The 25,079-nt window shown below is 45.6% G+C and overlaps 1 protein-coding gene across 1 annotated transcript in view; it reads left to right on the top strand.

Moving 5' to 3' along the window:
* The first annotated feature begins 227 nt into the window (after nt 1-227).
* Nucleotides 228-25,079, top strand: part of LOC309560671 (adrenodoxin-like) — a 46,567-nt gene continuing 21,715 nt past the window's right edge. The window contains exon 1 of the mRNA XM_082264295.1: nt 228-450. Within this exon, the coding sequence (XP_082120421.1) occupies nt 293-450 (158 nt within the window). The 5' untranslated portion in view covers nt 228-292. The remainder of the gene's footprint in view (nt 451-25,079) is intronic.

Raw genomic sequence — 25,079 nt, 5'->3', positions numbered from 1 at the left:
ACTCTCCTCAACATAATAGTTGACTCGGGAGCAATAAACCACTAGCAAGCTACGCCAAGCAAATGTCTAATTTGTTGCAGCCTACACGTTTAACGTATGCAGTTCCAGCCAAAGTTGAAAAGTCAGGGTCTGGCCGTGTCTTCTCAGGGTGGTTTGCATAGATATGGGTGAGTGTGGGCGGGTTGCAGTGGGACGGTTCAGTTTTCATAGGGCTTGCTCTCCTTATATCTTCAGTTCCATTTAGTTGCAGACACAAAGCTCACCGTGCAGCTTGAGCTTCAGCTTCTAGAACATGGCTTGCCACACTCAGAAACTTCTACGGATGCTCCTCGGTGGTCTTCACGTCAAGGTGTCTCCTAGGAATTATTCCAGCGTGCGGAAATTGTCTTCTAACTGCATCAGAAGCTTCTCATCCTCTGCCAGACACCGAGACGGCAAAGCCAGCTCGGGGTAAGAGAAATTCAAAAATATTCATCTAGGAATTTAAATGTTTTTTTTTTTTTATACCAATGCATAGGCCACCATGGATTGCATTTCAGAGGGGTGGCAAGGGCTGCTACAAGCGTGAATGAGAGCCCTAAAGCTAGGGTGACCAGACGTCCCAGGTTTCCAGGCACAGTCCCCGGACCAAGTCTGTCCCCGCCGTAGACAGGGCATCCCATGCTGGCTGAGAAACAGCCTGGTGACACGAATGCTGATGTCTCTGTATATTATGTAGTCCTGTGCCCAGTGCTCTGTGTATTATGCAGTCCTGTGCCTAGCGCTCTGTGTATTATGCAGTCCTGTGCCCAGCGCTCTGTGTATTATGCAGTCCTGTGCCATTTTGCCAATAAAGAAAAAAATGTCCCCGGATTTCATTTTAAAAATCTGGTCACCTTACCTAAAAACAAGGTTCACATACCACTATATTGTCAAAAGTATTGGGACGCCTGCCTTTACACACAAACATAAATGGCATCCCAGTCTTAGTCCGTAGGGTCAATATTGAGTTGGCTCACCCTTATACCCGATAAACTGCAATATACTGTATTACATTTTTGTTATTGGGTTTACGAATGCCTTAAATTGGCTTTGTTGATTTAGCTTATCCCATTCAAGTCAATGTGATCGCAACCCTTGGCTCGTAGGTACAGTGTATTAGTCCCATAAAAATAAAAAATTGTCTTTGGCAAAAAAAAAATAAACCAGCAATATTGCCACCTCCTGAAAACCCATGGGAGACGCCGCTCTACTGCCCTCTGAAAGCAATCCACTGCAGATCACTTTTCAGGGGGGCAGTAGAAACTGCCACTTACACTATATTGTCAAAAGTATTGGGACGCCTGCCTTTACACACACATGAACTTTAATGGCATCCCAGTCTTAGTCCGTAGGGTTCAATATTGAGTTGGCCCACCCTTTGCAGCTATAACAGCTTCAACTCTTCTGGGAAGGCTGTCCACAAGGTTTAGGAGTGTGTCTATGGGAATGTTTGACCATTCTTCCAGAAGCACATTTGTGAGGTCAGGCACTGATGTGGATGAGAAGGCTTGGCTCGCAGTCTCCACTCTAATTCATTCCAATGGTGTTCTATCGGGTTGAGGTCAGGACTCTTTGCAGGCCATTCAAGTAACAACCATGACAGTTACTGGTTGTCAACGACGCCAGTGGCCGCCGGCTCCTTAACAACCATGACAGTTACTGGTTGTCAAGGACGCCAGTGGCCGCCGGCTTCTTAACCATGACAGTTACTGGTTGTCAAGGACGCCAGTGGCCGCCGGCTCCTTAACAACCATGACAGTTACTGGTTGTCAAGGACGCCAGTGGCCGCCGGCTTCTTAACCATGACAGTTACTGGTTGTCAAGGATGCCAGTGGCCGCCGGCTCCTTAACAACCATGACAGTTACTGGTTGTCAAGGACGCCAGTGGCCGCCGGCTTCTTAACTATGACAGTTACTGGTTGTCAAGGACGCCAGTGGCCGCCGGCTCCTTAACAACCATGACAGTTACTGGTTGTCAAGGACACCAGTGGCCGCCAGCTCCTTAACCATGACAGTTACTGGTTGTCAAGGACGCCAGTGGCCACCTGCTCCTTAACAACCATGAGTTACTGGTTGTCAAGGATGCCAGTGGTTACTGGTTGTCAAGGATGCCAGTGGCCACCGGCTCCTTAACAACCATGACAGTTACTGGTTGTCAAGGACGCCGGTGGCCTCCCATTCCATGCTGACAGCTGATCACTCATCGGTTGTTAAGGACATGGCGGCCGCCTGCTCTTTAACCACCATGACAGTTACTGGTTAAGGACGCCGGGGGTTGCCTGCTCCAGAACAACTAGCTATTTAAAGCCTGTGTGTAAGTCACCACAATCTTTCACTACTAAAATACCGCATGACTTTATAAAATAGCTGCGGTATTTTAGTAGTGTTTTTTAGTAAATGCCAAAAAAAAATGTAAAATGCTGTGCAGCATCTTACCGTAATTTTAGATCACCGGAGCATTGACGGGCATTTGGAGCGGCGCTCTAAACAACTACATGGGGTAAAATACAGGCTTTTCTCCTGGGGGCCCATTCATACATTGTAATGTGCATTGCCACAACAAATGACATTGCACCTGATCTACATGCTATAGTGAAGGCCCCCTCCCACCCCAACACGTTGTACAGTTGAGTGCAATGCACAACGCACAATGGGAAATGCGATGGCTTTTAAAGAGATTGCGGTCATTTTTTTTCCCCCAATTTCATACCTGCCTAGGAATGCTCACTCCTCCAGACTGACATCCACCCATCAAAGCATTTTTGATAGCTCCTCCCACTGCTTATATCCGGGCAAAGAAGTACTGAGGCGGAGTGCTGTAACATTTTGAGGAAGCTATGTACAGCACCCTGCCAGCCCCGCCCACCATTCATGATCTGCCTGCATTGCATAGAAAAGCACAGGGACCCAGTGTCTAAAAAAATGTATGTAATGAAAATAGATTGTTTAAACCACTTGCTGACCAGGCTTTTTCTGGCACTTTTGGTTTAAATCAACATTATCCTTTTTTTTTTTTTTTTTTTGTAAGAGGAGACCCTAGGGAATAAAATGGTGATTGTTGCATTAATGTCCAACGGTACTTGCACAGCGTTTTTTCGAACGCATTATTTTTATTTTTTTTTTAGGAAAAAATACATTTCAATGAACTTTAAAAAAAAATATATATAACCTAATTTTTCATAAAATATGAAATAGGATGTTACACCAAATAAACAGATACCTAACATGTCGTGCTTTAAAAGTACGCACACTTGTGGAATGGCGACAAACTACGGCACCTAAAAATCTCCATAGGCGGTGCTTTTAAACGCCTTTACAGGTTACCGGTTTAAAATGACAGAGGAGGTTTAGCAATAGAATTATTGATCTCCCTCTAAGGTTTGTGGCGATACCTCACATGTGTGATTCAAATATTGTTTACATATGTGTGCGTGACCTACGTATGCATTCACTTCTGTGCATGAGCACGGGGGGGATGGGGGCGCTTAAAAATTTTATTTTTTTATTTTTACACTGTCCCTTTAATTTTTTATCACCTTTATTCCTATTACAAGAAATGTAAACATCCCTTCTAATAGAAAAAAGATGACAGGCCCTCTTTATGGAGAGATCGGAGGTCAAAAAAGACCCCAAATCTTTTTTACCTTAAAAACCAAAATATCAAAAAAACATCTGTCCCCTCTCTTACACCCTTCCCTCTCTCAGCCCCCCTCTTTCACACCCCCCTTTCTCTGTTACCAACTTTCTGTCTCCCCTCTTTCTTGCACCCCTCTCTTACACCTTTCTCTCTCTCTCCCAGTGCCCCCCCTCTTACACCATTCTCTTACTCAGTCCCCCCCTCTCTTACACCTTTCTCTCTCTCAGCCCTCCTCTCTTATACCATTCTCTCTCTCTCAGCCCCGCTTTCTATCAATATCCATCTCTGTCCCCCCTCTTACACCCTTCTCTCTCTGCCCCCCCACTCTCTCTCAGCCCCCCTCTCTTTCAGCCCCCCTCTTACACCATTCTGTCTCTCAGCCCCCCCTCTCCCTCAGTATCGATCTCTCTGTCCCCCCTCTCTTACACCCTTCTCGCTCTCAGCCCCCCTCTCTTACACCCTTCTCTCTCTCTCTCAGCCCCCTCTCTTACACCCTTCTCTCTCTGTCCTTCTCTTACACCCCTCTCTCTCTCTCCCAGTGCCCCCCTTAGACCATTCTCTCAGCCCCCCCCCACTCTTACACCCTTTTCTCTTTCAGCACCCCCCTTACACCCTTCTCTGATGTCCCCCCCTCCCCCCGCTCCCAGTCCCCCTCTCTCTGTCCCCCCCTCTTACACCCTCTCTCTGTCCCCCCCTCTTACACCCTCTCTCTGTCCCCCCCTCTTACACCCTCTCTCTGTCCCCCCCTCTTACACCCTTCTCTCTCAGCCCCCCCTCTTACACCCTTCTCTCTCAGCCCCCCCCTCTTACACCCTTCTCTGTAGTCTGCCCCTCTGCTCTCTCTGTTCCGTTCCCCCTCTCTCCCAGTCCCCCCCTCTTACACCCTTCTCTGTCTTCCCCCCCCCCCTGCTCTCTCTGTTCCCCATCTCTCTGTCTCCCCTCTTATACTCTTCTCTCTTTTAGCCCCCCCTCTCTTACACCCTTCTTTCTGTCCCCCCCCACTCTGTCCCCACTCTCTGTCCCTCCTGCTCTCTTGCACCCTTTTCTCTCAGCCCCCCTCTTTCTCTCAGCCCCCCTCTTTCTCTCAGCCCCCCTCTTTCTCTCAGCCCCCCTCTTTCTCTCAGCCCCCCTCTTTCTCTCAGCCCCCCTCTTTCTCTCAGCCCCCCTCTTTCTCTCAGCCCCCCTCTTTCTCTCAGCCCCCCTCTTTCTCTCAGCCCCCCTCTTTCTCTCAGCCCCCCTCTTTCTCTCAGCCCCCCTCTTTCTCTCAGCCCCCCTCTTTCTCTCAGCCCCCCTCTTTCTCTCAGCCCCCCTCTTTCTCTCAGCCCCCCTCTCCCTCACACCCCCTCTCTCCCTCTCAACCGCTGAGCAGTGCTGGATGTCACTGCTGCCCCTGGAGGACGAGGATTACTGGGGGCTCAGAGCGAGGTGCACAGGTGAGAGGGGTGGGAGGGGGGGGCATTGCACCTGCCGGAGAGGGCAGGGACTCTTAGATGGGCCATTACTGTAGCAGACCATGTGTGATCTCCTCTGTTCACTTTTACAAACAAAAAAATTAAAGCACATTTTTTGCATGTAAAAAAATTTGCATTTATTTTGTAATGGACCTGTAAAGCATTGCACCCACGATTAGTTAGGCGAGCAGTTTGGGCCAAGAAAAAGTTTGGCCCGAGCATCGGCTGTTTGCCAAAACACCCAAATTTGTGGGGTGCACCGCTGCACAGTGCATTCTAAGCCCTGATTGAACCCCCACGCCATTTTGTCTTCCATTTTTGTATTGCCAGCAATTTAAATGTGGTTTTCTTTTCTTTAGAAAAGTCAAATTTGATGCAGCAGGTTCTATACACAGTACAGATGTGCAACTTTACAGGCAGACTAAGGGGGCACGATATTAAAAGGAATTTTTCATTTTTATTTTTTCACTTTAAGCATCAATAAAATCATTGCTCCTGTAAAAAAACAATTTTTTAAGGTTTTTTTTTTTTTTGCATTGATGCATGTCCCCCGTGGCAGTACCCGGGCCCCAAATACTTTTTATGGCCAATAACTTGCGTATAATCCTTTAAAAGTTTGGGTCCCTTAGACTTTAATAGAGTTCGTGACTCGGGTCCAAATGGGGGTTGTTCGGCCCAACTGTACCCATGATCAGCAGATCCTGGGTGTAATGCCACGTCCTGCAGAATGTCTGTGTATCTGTCTGGCCGAACCTTCGATACCGCCAGGCAGTTACACTGATATAGGAAACATGAACTACCACAGAGCTCAACAGCGTTGTTGTAGTTCATTCAGAGCTACAAGCCGACAGCCGCAAAGGCTGCCTGGACCTTGTGGTTTTCCATTCACGGAGCGCTGTGAATGGATGATGCGGCCAGGTGGGCGGTGGCGGGGCCGGTGCATCTGTAACATGTTACAAAAGGTGAACTTATCCTTAAAGCGGAGTTCCACCCTAGTTATACATTTTTTTATAAAAATACCCCCGGGACAGTCAGGGCTAGCACATTCCACAATGGCTAGCCTCTGATCTGTCCCGGGTTGCACTTACCTTTCAGGGTAAATACTTACCTTGAAATTGTCTTGTCCAGCGCTGCCATCTCAGGTGTGGGCAGCTTGAAGCCAGCGCGATCCTCTTCCGCGTCCTCTTCGGTCCTCTTCGGTCCCACGATGCACTGCACTGGCCCCGACGTCACTTCCGGGTCGCGCGCGTCATCCCTCCACAGCTTCTGGGCATGCCCAGAAGCTGTTTAGAAGGGAATGATGCGCGCGCCCCGGAACTGACGTCGGGGCCGGTGCAGGCGCAATGATTCCTGGGAGCGATGACGTTCAGCTCCCAGGAATCATTGCAAAGGCCAGGAAGTGACGAATCGCCGTGGCCGCCAAGGGGAGGAAGAAGGAAGTAAGGTGAGTATATTTTCTCTAAAGGGTAAGTGGAAAAAAAAAAAAAAATTGCGATTATCCATTTGTTTTTCAGGTGACCGGGAGCGAGAAGATGGAGGTAAGTATAAATTTCGGGTGGAACTCCGCTTTAAGTCTGCAGCACTCAGTGTTTGGCAGGGAGGAGGGGGCACATCGTAGGGATGTTTTTTTTTTTCCCATATAATGCTCTACAAAGAGGAGCTGAGGCAAAGTGCAATAAGTAATTGAAGAAAAAAAAAAAAACGAACGATTGTTTGGCAAACCATGAACTGAGCAAACTAACGCACATCGAGTTAAGGTTCTACTTTAATAACAAACTGGCATGACAAAACCTTTATATACTGTATATAGCCATGCACTGTACATACTGTGTATAGCCCTGCACCTTATATACTGTGTATAGCCCTGCACTGTGTATAGCCCTGCACTGTGTATAGCCCTGCACTGTGTATAGCCCTGCACTGCGTATAGCCCTGCACTGCGTATAGCCCTGCACTGCGTATAGCCCTGCACTGCGTATAGCCCTGCACTGCGTATAGCCCTGCACTGCGTATAGCCCTGCACTGCGTATAGCCCTGCACTGCGTATAGCCCTGCACTGCGTATAGCCCTGCACCGAACATACTGTATGCCATTTATTAACCACTTCTGGACTGGAAGATTTGCCCCCTTAATAACCAGGCCATTTTTTGCAATTCTGCACTGCGTTACTTTTAACGGACAATTGCGCGGTAGTGTGACGCTGTACCCAAATAAAATTGATGTCCTTTTTTTTCCCACTAATAGAGCTTTCTATTGGTGGTATTTGATCACTTGTGCGATTTCTATGTTTTGCGCTATAAACAAAAGAGCGACAATTCTAAAGAAAAAAAAATATATAATTTTTTTTTCACTTTCTGTTATATAACATTCCCAAAAAAAATCTAAAAATCGAATTTTGGGTACAGCGACTCTGTACCCAAATAAAATTGATGTCCTTTTTTCCCCCACAAACAGAGCTTTCTTTTGGTGGTATTTGATCACCTGTGCAATTTTTTATTTTTTGCGCTATAAACAAAAAGCGACAATTCTGAAAAAAAAAAACAAACCATATTTTTCACATTCTGCTATATAACATACCCCAAAAAAAAAAAAATTAAAATCAAATTTTTTCGTCATTTTAGGCCAATTTGTATTCTGCTACATATTTTTGGTAAACAAAAATCCCAATAAGCGTATTATGATTGGTTTGCACAAAAGTAGCCGTGTCTACAAACTATGGGAAAGATTTGTCATTTTTATTTTTTTTTTACTAGTAATTGCGGCGATCAGCGATTTTTAACATGACTGCGACATTGCGGCGGACAGATCGGACCCCTAACTGACATTTTTGACACTTTTGGGGGGACCAGTGACATTACTACAGTAATCAGTGCTAAAAATATGCACAGTTACTGTAATAATGGCAGGGAAGGGGTTAACCCAGGGGTGATAAAAGGGTTAAATGTGAGCCTAGGGGGAGTTTTCTAACTGTGGGGCTGATGGGCTTGTAAAATCAATACACAGGCAAAAAATTTGCGGGAGCATACCCATGTATTTCTAAAGCTGCTGCAGCTATGAACCAAAAGACATGTAGATTAAAAATTTTTTTAAAATCAATACAGACTGGTGTTCCTAAATAGGAGAAACACAGGAGCTCTGCATTGATTCCTGAGAGAACGGTCTGCTGTGTTTACAACATCAGACCACCGTTCTCTTTTCACGGGGAGCGATCTCGGGTGCCTGGCAGCAATTGCGGCCGCCGCCCCGTGGATCGTTTTCCCCGCTGGCGAGTGGATGTGCGCCTCCAGGATTGCTACCATGGACAGCCGTACAGGTACGGTGATTTGCGGGAATCTGCCGACCCCCCCCCCACCATATAACTGCGATGGCTGGTCGGCAAGTGGTTCAAAAAATAGCTGAACTCTGTGATAACCAAATACTGTCTCCATAAATGTGTGTTCTTGAATCTCGGTGAGCTTTGTGTATTTCTTCCAGCTCTGTGCAGTAATCCAGGGTGAGACTTTTCCTTCCTGTAATAGACTGCTCACTGCTGCTCTCTCTCCTTGTGCAGGGTGACTGGTCTCGTCTGGGCCCCCCCTTGCTCAAAAAAATTAAAGGAACACTTTTGTGAGTATAGCTACAAGTCAGTTAAACTCCTGGGATATTGATCTGTTCAGTTAAATAGCAGAGGGGGTTATTCAGTTTTAGCTGCTTTGGTGTTAGTGATTAACAGGTGCACTAGATGGGCAACAATGAGGGAACCATGAATGCCAACATGTACTGTGACATACTGAAGTAGAGCATGATCCCTTCCCTTTAGAGACTGGGTTGCATGGCAGTATTCCAACATGATAATGACCCCAAACACACCTCCAAGATAAACACTGCCTTGCTAAATAAGCTGAGGGTAAAGGTGATGGACTGGCCAAGCATGTCTCCAGACCTAAACCCTATTGAGCATCTGTGGGGCATCCTCAAATGGAGGGTGGAGGAGCACAAGGTCTCCCAAGAGGGTTAATGCAGTGCTGGAAAATAATGGTGGCCACACAAAATATTGATACTTTGGGCCCAATTTGGACATTGTCACTTAGGGGTGTACTCACTTTTGTTGCCAGCGGTTTAGACATTAATGGCTGTGTGTGGAGTTATTTTGAGGGGACAGCAAATTTACACTGTTATACAAGCTGTACACTCACTACTTTACATTGTAGAAAAGTGTCATTTCTTCACTGTCACATTAAATAATAGAATAAAATATTTCCAAAAATGTGAGGGGTGTACTTTTGTGAGATACTGTGTGGTGTGTGTATATATGTGTATGTATATATACTTTTTGCATATGAAAGGGTTAAGGCTGTTTAAATGTTATACAGTGCAGTCAAGGCCATGCTGCGTCATGTCCATCGATCAAACAGTACCTAAACATTAACCGTTTGCAATGCCTATTACATAGAAGAACAGCAAATAAAGACCAAGTTGTGCATTGAATCTGCCTTTTTTTTTTTATATATACAGTATATATATATGTGTGTGTATGTGTATATATATATATATATATATATACACACACATACTGTGTGTGCGTTTTTTTTGTTACAATTCTTTTTTTTTTTTTGTCTGAGTATAGATCTATGTTTATTCCAAACATGTTTAAATTCACTAAGTGCCCATTCACACTACCGCGACTTGTCAGGCGACCTGTCAGCCTGACAAGTCGCGGTCCATGCAGTGCTACGGGAACCGTTCTAATAGGAGCGACACAAGTCGTTCCGACTTAGAAAATAGTTCCTGTACTACTTCGGGGCGACCTCGGAGCGACTTGCATTGACATTCATTATATGAAGTCCGTGCAAGTTGCGCCGAAGTCGCGGTGAACACGACTTCACAGGTCGCCCCTGAAGTCGTGCCGCGGTAGTGTGAACCGGCACTAAAGGGTCTATTTAGAAAACATTCATTGGACGAATGCCACACTGGCTGCAGTAATTTCTGTAATAGATGAATTCCTATGATCCCGAGCTCCATCTAGTGGCCAAAGGACAGTATAGGTTTTCTGAAATACCGCAATGGGAAAATACGCCGCCTTCTGGTCCCTAGATGGAGCTGACGATCATAGGAACTAATGTTACAGAAATTATGGCCAAAATTCATGCAGTCTTCAAAAATGTTTGCCGCGCATCCGGTGAATTTTTTTTTTTATAAATAAACCCTTAATGTTGACTAATGCACTACTTCTGCTAGAAAAAACATGCATAAACGGAAGGAGCGCCAGACCGAAAGATGAAAGAATCTAAATTCATTTATTGGTATTGTACTAAAAAAAGCCAATGTATTTTCGGGGGTCAAAATGCATTGCCTGCTTTTTAGTACAATACCAATAAATTTATTTGGACCCTTATGTTTTGGTCTGGCTCTCCATTTTATACATGTTTTTTTTCCTGGTAACCTAATGGAGTACCCACTGGAGGGTAGCCTTATCTGTTGTCAGCAGCCTAACCTCAGCCAGTGAGCTCTTCAAATGTTTTTTGGCCATTTACTTTGTATGAACTCACATCAAAGTCCTAGCGCCTCTTAGATACATTTTTCTTCATTGGGACACTACCTCTGCTGAAGTCTTTTCCAGGAAAACTACTTTTTTTTTTTTGGCCAAATGCTTTCTAAGGTTAGTTTTCAACTTTTCTCCTGCTAGGTTGAGGTCCTGTCCCCATGTTCTTGATCTCCGTTATATATTGAAAATACTTCCTCTTGAAGCCTTTCTTCCCCAGCCTTCAGTAGACTTGATAGCGCTTTAGGAGATAAGGTTTCTCTAAGGGGCTGGGGTCTCTCTAGGAAGCTGGGGGTCTTTCCAGGGGCACTGTGGGAGACTTGATAACCCTTTAGGAGATTAGGTTTATGGAGGGAGTTGGGGTCTCTCTAGGAAGCTGGGGGTCTTTCCAGGGGCACTGTGGAAGACTTGATAGCCCTTTATGAGATTAGGTTTATGGAGGGGGCTAGGGTCTCTCTAGGTTGCTGGGTGCTTTGCAGGGGCACTTTGGGAGATTTGATAGCCTTGTAGGAGATAAGGGTTATGAAAAGGGGCTGAGGTCTCGCCATAGGAAGCTGGTGGAACTGTGGGAGAACTGATAGGCTTTTAGGAAATTATGTTTATGGAGTGAGTTCGGGTCTCTCTAGGTAGATGAGGTCTTTTCAAGGTCACTGAGACTTGATAGACCTGTAGGAGATGAGGGTTACAGAATGGAGCTAAGGGTCTCTCTAGGAAGCTGGGGGGGACTGTGGGAGACTTGATAGCCCTTGAGGAGATTGTTTATGGAGGGAGTTGGGCCTCTCTCTAGGTAGCTGGGGTCTTTGCAGGGACACTGTGGAAGACTTGATAGACCTATAGGAGATTGGGTTTCTAGAAGGGGCCAAGGTCACTCTAAGGGTAGTTGGGGGCTTTGCAGAGGAACTGTGGGAGATTAGGTTTCTAGAAAGGACTAGGGTCTTTCCTTAGGAAGTTGGCGGCTTGCAGGGGAACTGTAGGAGACTTGATAGCACTTTAGAAGATTAGGTTTCTGGAAAGGGCTAGGGTCTCTCCTTAGGAAGTCGGTGGCTTTTCAGGGGAACTGTGAGAGACGGGAGTGCACTGCAGGGGCTAGGAGGCACTATAGGAGGTCAGAGGCTCCTTGAGGGGCTGGAGGCTCTGAAGCAGGCCAGAAGTACTAGGGAGCATAGTGGGCAATTATGGAAATTTTGGGGGCACTATGGGAGCTGGGAGACACTGTGGGAGGTTCTGCAGCTGGCTGGAGGTCCGGGAGGAAAGTGGCTGCAGTCCAGTAGTGGGCCAATGCACTGCGGGTGAACACTGCTGTATCACCAGCCTTCTATTTATGCACAACCTAACTATACAGGTAGAGGTTAATGGTGTAGCGCTTGTAATATTAAATGAACTCCACAGTCCATATACAAATAAATAATAAATATCATTGGATGGAAATCGTCTTTTCCAGAAAAACGTACTCCCAAAAGTATTGCTAAGTACTTCACACTCCAACAGCTCAGTGTATAGAGACCACCACCAAGAGAAAAGATGGCCCCTTACCGCAATGTATCGATCCCCACTACAGAGATCAAATCCAGCTCATAACACACATCAATGGAACCCTTGCAGACAGTACCCTGCTTGTAGCGATATCCACATCAACTCCACTCTATGTAGGCACAGGTAGAGGTGCATCTGTGAAGAAAGGGAACAACTCCCATAGTGAAGTACAGTAGTGAATAACTTTATTGATGCAGTAGCTTAAAAATTGGCAACTCACATTTCGTAGCAAATCATACAGCGTATCTCTCTAGAATCGCCTTCGGGACCTGGTTTCCAACCTAGAAAATGGCCGCCGCGTCCCCTCGTGTGTCCCAGCGTGGCGTGCCACAGGCTCCTCCTACGTGTTTTGTCAGCCCCTGACGACGTCACTGACGAAATGCGTAGGAGCCTGTGCCACGCTGGGACACACGAGGGGACGTGGCGGCCATTTTCTAGGTTGGAAACCAGGTCCCGAAGGCAATTCTTGAGAGAGATACGCTGTATGATTTGCTACGAAATGTGAGTTGCCAATTTTTAAGCTAGTGCATTAATAAAGTTATTCACTACTGTACTTCACTATGGGAGTTGTTCCCTTTTTTTCACACATGCACCTCTACCTGTGCCTACAGTGGAGTTGATGTGGATATCGCTACAAGCAGGGTACTGTCTGCAAGGGTTCCATTGATGTGTGCTATGAGCTGGATTTGATCTCTGTAGTGGGGATCGATACATTGCGGTAAGGGGCCATCTTTTCTCTTGGTGGTGGTCTCTATACACTGAGCTGTTGGAGTGTGAAGTACTTGGCAATACTTTTGGGAGCACGTTTTTCTGGAAAAGACTTGATTTCCATCCAATGATATTTATTTGTATATGGACTGTGGAGTTCATTTTTTTAATATTACAAGCGCTACACCATTCACCTCTACATTTTTCCCGTGATCTGTAATTTCTAATTTAGGATCAGGTGTTGGCAGCTGTACTCAGACTTTATAAGCTTTTAGCTGATGTGAATTGTTCATGTATTTAATACTTTTTTACTGTAATGTTTTAGCGCAGCAATACCCCCATTTTATAACTATACAGGTGTTGTAGGGGGGGGGGGGGGACAAGGGAGGAGGAAGGTGGTGGAATTCCTCTTTAAGGATCAGTGTACCCAAGAACGCGGTGCGGAAAGGCAAACCGCATGCGCCTTTCCTGCACAGTGCGTTCAAAACGCATTGCCTTTGCAATCTGCTGCGGATGCCAATACATTGGTAATGGCACCACAAGCGCAGTGTGCTTGTGGTTACCAGATGGAATAGAACTGCAATACCATGCGATTTGGTGTGGCATGTTTTTCATGTACTACTATTTGTGCCTTTCAGTGTAATTAGCAGCCCATTCAGATGAAAGGGTGGCAAAATCACACTGCTGAGGAACGCACAGGAATGCCGTGTGAACCGGCCATAAATTATAGCCGTCATTCTTCATAAGAAAGTTGGCATCCTCTCAGCTGATTAGAAAGATCAGGCACGTGCTCTTTTGTCAAGGCAGACATCCCAAGTCTCCCGCATTTGAGCTGTGGCTCCTTGACACCCACAAGTGTTGCACGATGTCCCGGCTGTCAGCGTATCCCCAAGTCAGAACAGAGCCGATTCTTCCTGTATTGTTCTGGCTCTGTCCTGTCACAGGCAGAGTGATATCAAATGTACTCCGCCTGTGAGAGGAGAGATGCAGGAAGCATCAGCTCTGCATCCTCCAGCGTTGATGTGTCTCAGAGGAGCCAGCAGTACCTGCCGGCTGTACCAGCTGAAAGTACCAGCCAGCAGTACCTGCCAACAGTACTCGCCAACAGTAACTACCAGCAGTACCAATCGGCAGTACCAGCCAGCAGTACCCGCCAGCAGCAACCACCAGCAGGTAAACGGCAGTGCATCTGTGTGAAAGCAGCCTTAGTCCCCTTTCACATGATCGGTTTGGGCATTAGTGTGTGTAAATTGTTACAATATGTTTTTTTAATACTTAGTTGTGTTCTATCATAATAAAATGTCATGTCCTTGTTCATATATGTATAAACAAGGACATGACATTTTCTGGCTGCCTAAGTCACATGTGCTAGGGGTGCAACTATCCCCCAGCACATAATATCCCAGCATGTGCAGTGTTTCTGACTCCTACATTTTTCTGCCCTATCAATAGCGAATCATCCGTATCGATACGCAATATATCAGGAAGGAATGCATCACGATACATTGCTGTATTGATATTTTGAGCACAGCCCTATTTAAAGCCCCGTTCCATGTGCCCCTTTTATACTTTGAGGACCTGCCCCTCTAAAGGTCTCTGCACAGCCCTGAGAAAGATCTTCTCTGTCCACCAAGTGCTCTGAGTAATCTCACTTCCAAGGTTTTTTTTTTTTTTCCAAAGCTGAGAAATCATATCGTCATTATCTGGAAATTATTCTAAGAAGCAAAAATACCCTGCTTGTCCAAAACTTTGCAAATGAAAAATAACATGAAAGCAGAACTCCAGTCTTTCCTTCAGACTCCTTTCCATACTAAAAATAGCTTACTCATTTCACTGCACACTGTGAGCATCTCACAATGTGCATTAGAAGCTGCAGCCAGCCAACAGTTCCATACTCTTTCCAAAGCTTATACCAACCAGTAAGGCTAGGTCCAGATCTTTGCGTGATGGGAACATGTGCAAAATCATACGGTTTCCCAACCCACAGACATATACTCACCGGCCACTTTGTTAGGTACAGTGGATATAAAAAGTCTACGCACCCCTGTTAAAAGGACAGGACAAAGATAAATCATTTCAGAACTTTTTTCACCTTTAATGTGACCTATAAACTGTACAACTCGGTTAAAAAAAACAAGCTGCAATATTTTTTTTTTTGAGGGGGGGGGAGTAAAAATGAAAAACTAAAAAAATGTGGTCGCATAAGTGTGCAAACTCATGTTAAAAAGGGGTCAGTACACACCTGCCATCATTTAAAGTGCCCCTGATTAACCCCAAATAAAGTTCAGCTGTTCTAGTAGGTCTTTCCTGACATTTTCTTAGTCGCATCCTACAGCAAAAGCCATGGTCAGCAGAGAGCTTCCAAAGCATCAGAGGGATCTCACTAAGTGGCGGCTGGTGCTCGGTAATTCGGGAGGGGGTCAAAGCAATGCGCACCCCCCCCCCCCCGGTCGGCAGGTCCATCAGTCAGTCAATTGGCAGGCGACACGTTTCTCCCCCCCCCCCCCCAAACGGTCTGCCTCCTTGCCGCCTCCTGTCCGAGCCGGGGAGTGCTGGATGGCTGAGCCGCTGTCCTCCTCCAGCCATGTCTCTTCTGCCTCTTCCTTGCAACTGGCCAGTAAGATCGCTTCTCCTTTTGGCCAATCGGGAAAGGGGTATCTCAACCCTCTTCCTTATATTAATTTGCTATTGTCACACAACTGGGTGGGCTCAGGGCGCGTAGTGCTCTGTGAGCCCACCCTTTTATGAAGCCTATTCGAGCCTCTGGCTAATCACGTGCTTAAAAAAAAAAAATCCCCTATTGGAATCTGTAATGGACCAAGTATTTCTGTCTTAGGTCTCCAGAATCTCAAGTGATGCAGTGACCTGGCCCCTCAATTCCCCCCCAAACATCAGCTTAAGCTCGATGAAGGGTAAAACAAAAGACACTTTATTCAACAACTCACTTCCAATATATACAGTCTCATGTGTTTGATTTCATTATCATATGCAAATGCAATTGCATACAGAACATAGTCAACATACCTTGGTCATCTGGAAAGTGACAATAGGTGAATGAGACTGCAACATTATCATTAACTCCACACACAACAAGCCCCCAAAACAAAGCCGAATACGTATTCCTAGAGGTGTAAAGACAAAACCACCTCTAAACAGATGACTGCAGAAGACGTAGGCTCGCAGACTGCCTGTCTTCGCTTTCAAAACACCTTACTAGAAATGTCAATACACATCCCCACAGCAGACAATAGCTGAGGTTGACGTCATTAGCATCTCTTTAGTCTCCCAATGTGTGGAGAAGTCCTCTGCTGCAACAGGCAGCTTTAGGCCTGTAACATTGATCCCAGTCTGAGTCTGTATCTTGGGGTGACATGGATTTGAGTCCAAAGCAACACCACTCCCATGGTCCTGCAGCATATACCCCCACACAGAGGCGCACTCCCAAACAAGCCAGGGCCCATAGTCCGTGGGCAGGAGTCTGGCCTCAAGTAGCCCGTGGCGAACGTCACAGCAAATGTACGTTCGTCACAGAATCCATGCGTCCGGCACCCTGCATGTAGATTAGGAGGCTGGACGCAAGTATATGGGGGGTGGCACCCCTGTGCCCCCAATGGACGGGCCGCCCCTGATCTCACTGTTAAAAGGTATCAGTTAGGAAAAAGGGACAAATAGATATACCATGGAACACAGTGAAGATACATCAAGTGGAGAAAATATGGCACAACAGTGACATGACCAAGAACTGGATATCTCTCCAAAATGTATGAAAATACGAGAAGAAAACTGGTCAGGGAGGCTGCCAAGAGGCCTACAGCAACATTAAAGGAGCTGCAGGAATACCTGGCAAGTACTGGTTGTGTGGTACATGTGACAACATTCTCCCGTATTCTTCATATGTTCGGGCTATGGGGTAGAGGGGCAAGACGGAAGCCTTTTCTTACCAAGAAAAACATCCAAGCCCGGCTAAATTTTACAAAAACAAATCTGAAGTCTCCCAAAAGCATGTGGGAAAATGTGTTGTGGTCTGATGGAACCAAGGTTGAACTTTTTGGCCATAATTCCAAAAGATATGTTTGGCGCAAAAACACTGCACATCACCAAAAGAACACCATACCCACAGTGAAGCATGGTGGTGGCAGCATCATGCTTTGGGGCAGTTTTTCTGCAGCTGGAACAGGGGCCTTAGACACAGTAGAGGGAATTATGAACCGTTCCAAATACCAGTCACAAAACCTTCAGGTTTCTGCTAGAAAGCTGAACATAAAGAGGAACTTCAGCTTTCAGCATGACAACCATCCAAAGCATGACCCATCAACATTCCTCAGAGATTTTGGTCCATAGTGACATGATGGCATCACGCAGTTGCTGCAGATTTGTCGGCTGAACATCCATGATGCCAATCTTCTGTTCCACCACATCCCAAAGGTGCTCTATTGGATGAAATCTGGTGAGTGTGGAGGCCTTTGGAGTACAGTGACCACATTGTCATGTTCAAGAAACCAGTGGTGAGATGATTTAAGCTTTGTGACATGGTGCATTATCCTGCTGGAAGGAACCATCAGAAGATGGGTACACTGTAGTCATAAAGGGATGGACATGGTCAGCAACAATACTCAGGTAGGCTGTGGCATATAAACGATACTCAATTGGTACTAAGGGGCCCAAAGTGTGCCAAGAAAATATCCCCCACATCATTACACCACCACCAGTATGAACTGTTGATACAAGACAGGATGGTTCCATGCTTTCATGTTGTTTATGCTAAATTCTGGTCTTACCATCTGTGACGGTACTCGTCACTGGGAGTGAAAGACAGATACCTAATGGACACTGAGAAAATACTTTGGATAACTTCAAATGGGAGAGTAATATGTATCAACAATATCTCTCAAGAAATATGAATATTTAATCCCACTTTACACCTTAAGACCTATAGCCTATTGCCATGAAGTCTGAGACACCTAAATAATCAAAGCAATGCTTTAGATGTGTATTCCATGTACTTCAATGTAGGAGATGGACAGACTATCCTGGCAGGCTCTCCCTATTGTCTGCCTATTGAGGTGTGATGTGGCTTGTGTTAAGTCTGTCTGTTTCGTTGTTAAATGTTAATGACCTCACATAGTTTCTGTCCAGATGGCTAGATAATTAGGTCAGGTTAATTCTATTTCTGTATACAATTTCATCTGCATATGATAATGTAATCAGGCTACCCCTGACCTGTGTGTGATAATCTGATCAGGAGGGGGGGTCCATGCTGTATATAAATTCTGTGTGACTGTTCAATAAACTGTGATTCCAGTACAAGCTAAGTTGTCAGCTAGTTTTGTATGTAGGGTGGCTGGAAAATCTGGTATATATGTTCAAGACTGTAGGAAGCCGTATACTGATGGAAGTCCACAAATACAGTGTGGGTTGAGGTTCCGTTAAATTGGTGGCAAGCAGTGGGATACTTCCTGCAGTCTGGGACATCCAAACCTTCACCGGGATCCAAGGTCCGGATAGCAGAAGAGGAGAGGTACAGATATCAGCCACCATGGAAGAGGAATTCGGAAGGCGGTTGCGAGAGATGTGGATACAGCACAGGGGACCAGTGCCAGTGCAGGTCCTGCTAGGATGGTATGATGTAATCCACTGTGATCTCTGGAAGGAAGCACTAGCCCGTTAGCAGTGACACCAGGGAAAAATCCTCCCCTCCTTCCAGGAAAGGTACTGGTCAAAGTAGGAAGTTCGAATGGTGTTTTTGGGGAGACAACCGCACAAGTAATGGAAAGCTGAGTTAAGCAGGCTGGTCCAGGTGGAGATGTGGTTGGACAAGAGATACAGAGCCCTCCGCTGGTATGTAACCCAAGTGTGCCCATGGACAGCGGACGACAGCCCAATGGAAGGCTTTTCCTACGGTGGCCTGGGGCTATTAGAGAGGCTGTCCAAGGACCTAGACTTTGGGAGCGATTTCGAGTGGCGGTTAGAGGAAATTGAGGATTTCAGAGAAGAGATCCTGAACATCTCGGAAGTGTTCTGGGCACTGCAAGATTTGGAATTTCTAGCTAATCAGGAATGGGAGCTGGAGATCGCCTACAGACGGCTGCTAGACTCTGCTCAGCGCCGGGCCTGGGCTCCCCTTGCCTGGGAGTATCCAGAAGTACCAGCTGACAGTCCAGAAATACTGACTGAAGAATTGACAATATGGCACAGTAATAGTGTGCTTTGTTCACCTGCACTCACGGTCTTTGATATGGAGGTCCTTAGTGAATACAGCAAGTGCTAACTTACCTTGACGAACCTGTTTCTGCACAGGACGAACTAGGATGGAGGAATGCGTCTGTCCAGCAGCTGGATAAAGGTACGGGAGATGAAGCAGCCATCACACACCATTTTCTCATGCCAGACCAGCACCACGTGGTTCAGTGCAGCGCATTTATAGAAAAGAGTCACGGACTTTTCTGCATTGAAATGGATGAGTTGGCCTGCATGCAGTGTGCGGGAATGCACCCGCACTTGCTTGCGCCTGTAGTTGTGAACCAAGCCTTACAAGTGAATGTCCAGCCAAAACTTTTTCTAAAAAGTAAAACTTAAAGCAATATTAATAGCAAAACCAAAGATGTAATATATTGCAGCTTACCAATCCTTAGATGTTGTTCTGATGAAGTCCTGCCTCTGGGACGCAACATGCAGGGGCAGAGACACACTGACGTCATCAGGTACTCTACGAGATGTTCTGGCATAGAATAAACACTGGCATGTGTTCGGTACGGATCTCCTGAGAAAAGGGGGAATTGTAGACCGCAGTGCATTGTCAGTCTGGGGGGGGGGGGGAGACCGGGAGAAGGGGAGTGTTTGATGTACTAGCAGATTTACATACATTAACAAATTGAAGCCAAATTCAAGAGCACGCTTTATAATCAGTTACAGTAAACATTTTTTTTTTTTTTTTTTACATTTTGGGATAAAGGTTTTACATAAGTAAAAAAATCTGATCATTGTAAGCAACCCTGTAAATGTTTGTTCTCATTCCTCTAACTGCTATATAAGAGAGCATATTCTGTTGAAAAACAGACTTACTGGTTGGATAACCAGGTGAAAATAAAGGAACGAAAGCCTAAAAAAGAAAACTAATGTACGTCATCCAGCCTGTTCCCGGGTTAGGGGCGAGCTGCAGATCCCGGTACCTGGCCTTCAGCGGCCAGGAGGGTCATGTGATCGCCAACCGATCAAAATATCAACAAAGCTTTTATGAACAAATTTTATTCAGAACATCTGTTTCTTGCAGAGTGAGCTGTGATTGACCCACAACTATCACATGATACCTGGGCTGATCACAGCACCCTGATCAGCCCCCCCCCCCCCCCCCAGAGCAGTGTTTCTCAAATCCGGTCCTCAGGGCACACTAACAGGCCAGATTTTAAGTATTTCATTGGGGAGGTGCAGACTAGAATACTGCAATCACTGAGCAGCCAAGGATATCACCTGTGATATATTTCAGTTTTCTTGCAAACCTGGCCTGTTAGTGTGCCTTGAGGACCGGAGTTGAGAAACACTGCCCCAGAGTAGTACAGTGTTACTATGGTGACACTGAACTACTCTGATGAGAGTAGGTAAAAAAAAGGTTTAAAACATGCAATAAAAATTACTTTATTTTTTTAACATACTATCACCGGTCAGTGCTCCTGATCACCGCCACTCAAGTCATATGATGAAGCTGTACTGGTGACAGTATAAAGAAAAAAAAAAAGTGGAAAAAAAAAATTGTTTAATTTCTTAATTTTTCGAAAAATAAAAAAATCAAGAAGAGATCCGAATGAGCTAGACCGTCAGTACATCAGGACTGATCAATTTTTAAATATATATATTATAGTTTGTAGACTAAGTTTCACACGGACCAAATAATATACACTTATTGGGATTTTGTTTACCAAGACATGCAACAGAATACATTCTGGCCTAAATTTATGACAAAATTTAATTTTATTGGATATGTTTTATACTAGTAAATGGGAAAATTATTATTTTTTTTAATTGTCTTTTTTTTTATTTATATAGCCAAAAAAAAAAAAAAAACTTAGTGGTGATCAAATACCACCAAAGCAAAACTCTATTTGTATGAAAATAAAAATTATATTTTGGTACAGCGTTGCATGGCCGCGCAATTGCCAGTAAAAAATGCTCTGGGGTAAAACCTTCCGGGAGCGGAGGTGGTTAATGCTTCAAAATTGAAAAAAAATTCAAAAAAAAAAAAAAAAAAAACTACCAATGAATTTTTTCTGGTCAAGCCCAACTCTTGACATCTGTGACATCAGAGACCATGGCCTCTACTTAACAAATATTTGTTCTTGTCCTGTACGAGGTTAAAGTTTTCTGCCAGAATTTGGCTTCAGGTCCAGGGTCGGGACAAATAGAATTTCTCTCTTTAAATATGTGTAAGTTGTAGAGTTGCAGTACAGTGAAAAAATATTCTCCGTAGTTTGATCAGCAAATCTTCTAAAGATTAGGAGAATCCAGTGTTATAATAACTTACCAAGGTCACCAGAGGAACGTTTCTAGGATGATGTCCAAGGCCGGTTCAGCAGACAGATCATTAACCTTCAAAAACTCGCTTACAGTGTGCGAGCACATGGAAGGTACAATGACTAAATATATATAAAATAAAATATATCTTTAGTCATTGTACCCTCCATGTGCTCGCACACTATATACATACAGGGCTTTTTTTCAGCGGGAACGCGGGGGAACGCACTTCCGGCACCTCCAGCACTGAATGTATGTAAAGGCAAGGGGTGCTGGGCTTTGCTACGGGTGTCTTCTGATGCTGGCTGGTGGGGGATCTATTGTTTCTGGAGGCGATATATTTTTGCGGGGGGTTTATTGTTGCTGGGGAGGTCTACTGTTGCTCCTGGGGACCTATTGTCTCCGGAAGGGATCTATTTTTAGAGGGGGTCTATTGTTGCTGGGGTTGGTTTTATATTGCTTGGGGGGTCAGTTGTTGCTGAGCGGAATCTACTGTTAAGGGAACCGTATATTGTAAAGGGCTGCTGGAGGGTCTATTGATGCTGTCTGTGGGGAGATCTGCTGTTGCTGCTGAGGGTCTATTGCTGTCCGGTGGGTATTTTGTTGTGGCTGGTCCATTGTTGCTGGTGGGATCTACTGTTTCTGGGGGGTCCTTTGTTGTTTTACTGCTTTTCTTGTTATCATTAACAAATCCCATACAAATTACTTAGTACCACAAATTATATTTGATTCTTGGTAGGGGGTTGAACCTAGGAACGGTGCTCGGAGGTAGGTAGGGGACTGATACAAGGGGTAACTCCGAAAGTGGGAGTTCCTGCACCTATTCTCTGAGAAAAAAAGCCCTGTATGTATAATATATATATATACACACACACACACACACAGTATCTCACAGAAGTGAGTACACCCCTCACATTTTTGTAAGTATTTTATTCTATCTTTTCATGTGACAACACTGAAGAAATTACACTTTGCTACAATGTAAGGTAGTGAGTGTACAGCTTGTATAACAGTGTAAATTTGCTGTTCCCTCAAAATAACCCAACACACAGCCATTAATGTCTAAACTGCTGGCAACAAAAGTGAGTACACTCCTAAGTGACAATGTCCACATTGGGCCCAATTAGCCATTCCCCCCGATGTCATGTGACTCATTAGTCTTACAAGGTCTCATGTGTGAATGGGGAGCAGGTGTGTTAAATTTCGTGATATCGCTTTCATTCTCTCATATTGGTCGCTGGAAGTTCAACATGGCACCTCATGGAAAAGAACTCTCTGGGGATCTGAAAAAAAAAGAATTGTTGCTCTTCATAAAGAGGGCTTAGGCTATAAGAAGATTGCCAAGACCCTGAAACTGAGCTGCAGCACAGTGGCCAAGACCATACAGGGGTTTAACAGGACAGATCCTCCCTCAGAACAGGCCTCGCCATGGTCAACCAAAGAAGTTGAGTGCACATGCTCAGCGTCATATCCAGAGGTTGTCTTTTGGAAATAGACGTATGAGTGCTGCCAGCATTGCTACAGAGGTAGAAGGGTTGGAGGGTCAGCCTGTCAGTGCTCAGACCATACACTGCATCAAATTGGTCTGCACGCCTAATGTCCCTCTTCTAAAGATGATGCACAAGATAGCCAGCAAACAGTTTGTTGAAGACAAGCAGACTAAGTACATGGATTACTGGAACCATGTCCTGTGGTCGGAGGAGACCAAGATAAACTTATTTGGTTCAGATGGTGTCAAGTGTGTGTGGCGGCAACCAGGTGAGGAGTACAAAGACAAGTGTGTCTTGCCTACAGTCAAGCATGGTGGTGGGAGTGTCATGGTCTGGGGCTGCATGAGGGCTCCTGGCACTGGGGAGCTACAGTTTGAGTGAATCATGAATGCCAACATGTACTTTGACATACTGAAGCAGAGCATGACCCCCTCCCTTCGGAGACTGGGTTGCAGGGCAGTATTTCAACATAATGACAAGAGGGAAGACAGCGCAGCGCCTTCTAAGTGCAGCAAGACATTTATTGAAGTATGTGCAGCAGTATTACACTCACATTTAGTCGGTGAATAAGATGCAGTTAGTCAAGTAATGTTGATCATCAGGAGCATCACTGGAGCGGGTCCTGGTGGTGGAGGCAGTGGATCCCGGTGAGAGCGGCAGGGGGTTACTTCGTGTGTACAGGGATGGCCTCGTGGTGTCCGTGGGCTCCTCATCAACTGGTGGAACGCTGGCACTCGTGGGTCCTGGGATCCTGAAGTCCCTCCTGGCGGTGATGCGGGATGCTACGGCGACGCGTTACGGCGGCACGGCCTGAGGAAGGAGCGCATGCTCCGATAACGCGTCGCCGTAGCATCCCGCATCACCGCCAGGAGTGACTTCAGGATCCCAGGACCCACGAGTGCCAGCGTTCCACCAGTTGACGAGGAGCCCACGGACACCACCGAGGCCATCCCTGTACACACGGAGGAACCCCCTGCCGCTCTCACCGGGATCCACTGCCTCCAACACCAGGACCCGCTCCAGTGATGCTCCTGATGATCAACATTACTTGACTAACAACTGCATCTTATTCACCGACTAAATGTGAGTGTAATACTGCTGCACATACTTCAATAAATGTCTTGCTGCACTTAGAAGGCGCTGCGCTGTCTTCCCTCTTGTCTCCCCCCAGAGATCTCTTCTCTCTTCCGCCAGCAGCCGCTACAGTGGACAGCTACCCCCTGAACTGTTTGGGGGTCCCCCCACCCCTGGTGTTTCCCTTCTCTCTTCTCCCCCTCCCCCGGGTCCTCAGGACCAGACTTTTTTTTTTTTTTTTTGAGACCTCTTCTTGCGCCAATTCACCACCAAACCATAATTTCAACATAACGACCCCTAACACCTCCAAGACGACCACTGCCTTGCCAAAGAAGCTGAGGGTAAAGGTGATGGCCAAGCATGTCTCCAGACCTAAACCCTATTGAGCATCTGTGGGGCATCCTTAAACGGAAGGTGGAGGAGCACAAGGTCTCCCAACAGCCACCATCTCCGTGATGTCGCCATGGAGGAGTGGAAGAGGACTCCAGTGGCAACCTGTGAAGCTCTGGTGAACTCCATGCCCAAGAGGGTTAAGGCAGTGCTGGAAAATAATGGTGGCCACACAAAATATTGACACTTTAGGCCCAATTTACACATTGTCACTTAGGGGTGTACTCACTTTTGTTGCCATCGGTTTAGACATTAATGGCTGTGTGTTGAGTTATTTTGAGGGGACAGTAAATTTACACTGTTATACAAGCTGTACACTCACTACTTTACATTGTAGCAAAGTGTAATTTCTCGAGTGCTGTCACATAAAAAAAATAATATATTTACAAAAATGTGAGGGGTGTACTCACTTTTGTGAGATACTATATATAGAGCGGGTAAAATAAGTTTTGCACATGTCACCATTTTTCTAGGGAAATATATTGGTAAAGGTGCTATTGACATGAAATTGTCACCACATTCCAGTAACAACCCATGCAATCCATTCATACAAAGCAACCAAAACAAATTAAGTTCAGAAATGAAGTTGTGTAATAAAATGAAATGACACGGAGAAAAATTATCGAACACATGAAGAAAGGGGGGGCAAAAAAACATGGAAAGCCAAGACACTGGCTGAAATCTATCAGTAATTAGAAAGCAATCCTGCCCTCTGTCAGTGCAAATTAATATCAGCTGGTTCAGTCTCA

The sequence above is a fragment of the Pelophylax lessonae genome (assembly GCF_965119305.1).
Source record: "Pelophylax lessonae genome assembly, chromosome: 7".
NCBI lineage: Eukaryota > Metazoa > Chordata > Amphibia > Anura > Ranidae > Pelophylax > Pelophylax lessonae.
The sequence above is the reverse complement of the archived record's forward strand: the minus strand, read 5'-3'. Positions and strand labels throughout refer to the sequence as shown.